This window comes from Otolemur garnettii, unplaced genomic scaffold (assembly GCF_000181295.1).
Source record: "Otolemur garnettii isolate 467f Iridium unplaced genomic scaffold, OtoGar3 scaffold00051, whole genome shotgun sequence".
Taxonomy (NCBI): Eukaryota; Metazoa; Chordata; class Mammalia; order Primates; family Galagidae; genus Otolemur; species Otolemur garnettii.
Window position 1 is genome coordinate 2246216 of NW_003852446.1, and position 3921 is coordinate 2250136.

A 3921-nucleotide genomic window follows, 5' to 3' on the forward strand; every position below is an offset into this window, starting at 1 on the left:
AAAAAAAAAAAAAATAGTCGCGCATTGTGGCAGGAGCCTGTATTCTCAGCTACATGGGAGGCTGAGGCAAGAGAATCACGTTCAAAGCACAGTGAGTATATTCTTTTTTTTTAATCAACATAATTTAAGTATACCATAAAAGTTTAAATGTACATTCAAGTGTACTATGAGATAAAAAAAAGGCTGAAAAACACAGCTATAGAGTTTCACAGTGAGTTAAAAATCCCACCCTGGTTTTGTCCCTATAGCTTAAGGAGTAATCACAAAAAGAAACATACATCCTAGCTTGGGGCCTGTATCTCAGTGGCTAGGGAACCAGCCACATACACCAGAGCTGGAGGGTTGAACACAGCCTGGGCCTGCCAAACAATGACAACTACACCCAGTTGTCATTGTGGGAGGCACCTGTAGTCCCAGCTACTTGGGAGGCTGAGGGCAAAAAATCGCCCAAGAGTTTGTGATTGCTGTGAGCTGTGACACCATAGCACTCCACTGAGGGTGACATAGTGAGACTCTGTCTCAAAAAAACAAACACATATCCTATCTATCCAAGAAATCAGGAGTGTCAAAGATGGTTCACTTAAGAGCTAAGCAGTTGTGGTTGGATACGAATCCACCCAGTGCTCACAAATGCCTCCAAAATTAATATGACAATCAAAGAGGTGCAAAATGAGCTCAGCACCCATAGCTCTGTGGTTAGGGTGCCAGCCACATACACCAAAGATGGCGGGTTCAAACCCAGCCCAGGCCAGCTAAACAGTGACAACTGCAACCAAAAAATAGCCGGGCATTGTGGCAGTCACCTGTAGTCCCAGCTACTTGGGAGGCTAAGGCAAGAGAATAGCTTAAGCCCAAGAGTTTGAGGTTGCTGTGAGCTGTGACACTGTAGCACTCTACTGAGGGCAACATAGTGAGACTCTACCTCCAAAAAAAAGGTACAAAATGTTGGCATCAGCACAAGTATCTGCCAGCCAATAAAATCTCAACAGCAGCACCAACCTGTTCAGGGTTCACATGACAAAACATAGAAATCTTCTCCTTCACAGCCATCTCGACAGGCATTGAGCTTCGGCAGATAATCTGTAAAAGCCAGTTAGTTGTGCACAGGTCAGCAAGCAGGAACTAGGACATTCATGGAGCCATTCATTTGTAGCAGGACACTACATTCACTTCCTTTTACTATAAAAGACCTGAGCAAGTATATACTTGTTCACTCTGGGCATCCATTGTACCATTAGAAATTGGTCTGAGTACTAATCAAAGCAAGTATGATTGAACTCAGCACAAATCTACCAGTAAGAAATGGAAACATCACCAAGTTTCTGATGAATAAGACTCATAAATGTTGCTTCATTAGCTATAAGAACAGAACCAGAACAGGGTTTAGCAAACTTTCTCTCTAAAGGCCCAAATGGGAAAGAATTTAGGTTCCCCAGTCATGCAGTCAGTGTTATGACAGTAATGAAAGCAGCTACAAATGGGTGTGACTGCATGCCAATAAAACTTTATTTACAAGACCAGGCAGCTGACCTGCTGACCCTTAATTGCCAACTCCTCCCTGATATAAACTATTGGCAGTGACAGGCTACCTGCTGTAAGGACACAACACTTTTTACACTAAAAAAATAAGAACAATGATATTCCATCCTAGCAGGGTCACAGGAAAAGCCCAAGGTCTCGCCTTGATTCAAAAGAATTGAAGAATCATATAAATGATAGGACATCACACTTGTCCAGCTGTCAATATAGCCCACCACAAGAGAGCCTGGGTAGGAACAAATGGACAATTTAAGCAACATTTGAGCATAAGGAAATAACCCTTTCCTGAATCCCAGATGCATAAATCTCATTGGCACAGGAGTCATATGAGAGCAACAAAGTACTGACACAGTGTTATTAATTAAGAAATGAAGGTCCTATTCCAAGTGACATTTGGAACAAACTTATCCATTGCCATCAACTCACCAAATCTGGAGACAGACCTAACCCCCTCAGCGCGCGGACACTGTTTTGTGTGGGTTTGGTTTTCTGCTCCCCAGTAGAACTAGGCTGTAAAGAAAAAGGTTCCTATCAGTTCATGGGACATTAGCTCTTCTAGATTATAAATGCCTTCCAAGTTTCAAAGGTGGGGCACACAGAACATGGAAAATTTAGCAAAATCGTGGTCCACATACATATTTATCTAGAAAACTCACCTGTGGGACAAGGCTTACATGGATATTACAAAAATTCTCTCTTTTTGCCTTAAACTGGAATTGTCTGAATGCTTCTACAAATGCCATTCCTTCAATATCTCCAATGGTGCCTCCCAGCTAGGAACAACAACAAAAGCAAAGACACAAATGATCAAACATCTTCAATGGTTCAGAAACTAATAGAAAAATTCCCAGCTCAGCACCCATAGCTCCGTGGTTACAGCACTAGCCACATACAGTGTGGCTGGCAGGCTCGAACCTGGCCTGGGCCACCTAAAACAACGACAACTACAACAACAAAAATTAGCCAAGCATTGTGGTAGGCACCCGTACTCCCAGCTTCTTGGTAGGCTGAGGCAAGAGAATTGCTTAAGCCCAAGAGTTTGAGGTTGCTGTGAGCTATGACGCCAGGGTACTCTACTGAGAGAGACAGACAGAGACTCTGTCCCAAAAAAAAAAAGAAAAAGAAAAAGAAAAACTCCCTTAACAAACAGAACACAAAAACTGGAGTTTGGGGAGGCGCCTGTGGCTCAGTGAGTAGGGAACCAGCCCCATATATCGAGGGTGGTAGGTTCAAACCCGGCCCCAGCCAAATTGCAACAAAAAAAATAGCTGGGTATTGTGGCAGGTGCCTGTAGTTCCAGCTACTCGGGAGGCTGAAGCAAGACAATCGCCTAAGCCCAAGAGCTGGAGGATGCTATGAGCTGTCACCCCGCAGCACTCTACCAAGGGCAACAAAGTGAGGCTCTGTCTCTTTAAAAAAAAAAAAAAAACTGGAGTGTGAAAATAAACAGTATTGGCTCAGCGCCTGTGGCTCAAGTGGCTAAGGTGCCAGCCACATACACCTAAGATGGTGGGTTCGAATCCAGCCAGGACCCGCCAAACAACAATGATGGCTGCAACCAAAAAATAGCCTGGCGTTGTGGCAGGCGCCTGTGGTCCCAGCTACTTGGGAGGTGGAGGCAGGAGGGTCGTTTGAGCCCAGGAGTTGGAGGTTGCTGTGAGCTGTGATGCCACAGCACTCTACCCAGGGGGAGAGCTTGAGGCTTTGTCTAAAAAAAAAAAAGAAAAGAAAAGAAAAGAAAAAGTATTGAATTATACACTTACAACAGGAAAAATTTACAATATATCTAAGTTAAACCTTAATAAAGCTGTTAAAAGGAGAAGAAAATTACAGTACACTTAAGAGGAGATTGGCCACATATGTTGGCTTAAGCGTGTAATCCCAGCACTTCAGGAGGCCGAAGCGGGTGGATGGCGTGAGCTCAGGAGTTCAAGACCAGCCTGAGAAAGAGCGAGGCCCCATCTCTAAAAAAATAGCCATGCATGGATGGCGCCTGTGGCTCAGTGAATGGGGCACTGGCCCCATATACCAAGGATGGTGGGTTCAAACCCAGCCCAGCCAAACTGTACCAAAAAATATAGCTGGGCCTTGTAGCGGATGCCTATAGTCCCAGCTGCTTAGGAGGCTTTGGCAAGAAAATCACTTGAACCCAACAGTCTGAGGTTGTTGTGAACTATGACACAATGGCACTCTATCAAGGGTAACAAACTGAGACCCTGTCTCCAAAAAAAAAAAGGAGATGTAATACAGTGAAGAGAAAATAGAAAGTAAAATAAAAATAAATTAAAAAGTAAGTAAAGCAGCTCAGCGCCTGTGGCTCAAGCGGCTAAGGCGCCAGCCACATACACCTAAGGTGGCGGGTTCGAATCCCCAGCCCGGGCC

General features: G+C 44.3%; 1 protein-coding gene across 1 annotated transcript in view; it reads right to left on the reverse strand.

Annotated features, from left to right (window-relative positions):
- The window catches only part of CTPS2 (CTP synthase 2), a 136946-nt gene that overhangs the window by 105171 nt on the left and 27854 nt on the right, over positions 1-3921 (reverse strand). The window contains exons 5-7 of the mRNA XM_023514347.1: positions 2196-2312; positions 1966-2049; positions 1000-1080 (exon numbers count right to left, since the gene is read on the reverse strand). Of these exons, the coding sequence (XP_023370115.1) occupies positions 1000-1080; positions 1966-2049; positions 2196-2312 (282 nt within the window). The remainder of the gene's footprint in view (positions 1-999; positions 1081-1965; positions 2050-2195; positions 2313-3921) is intronic.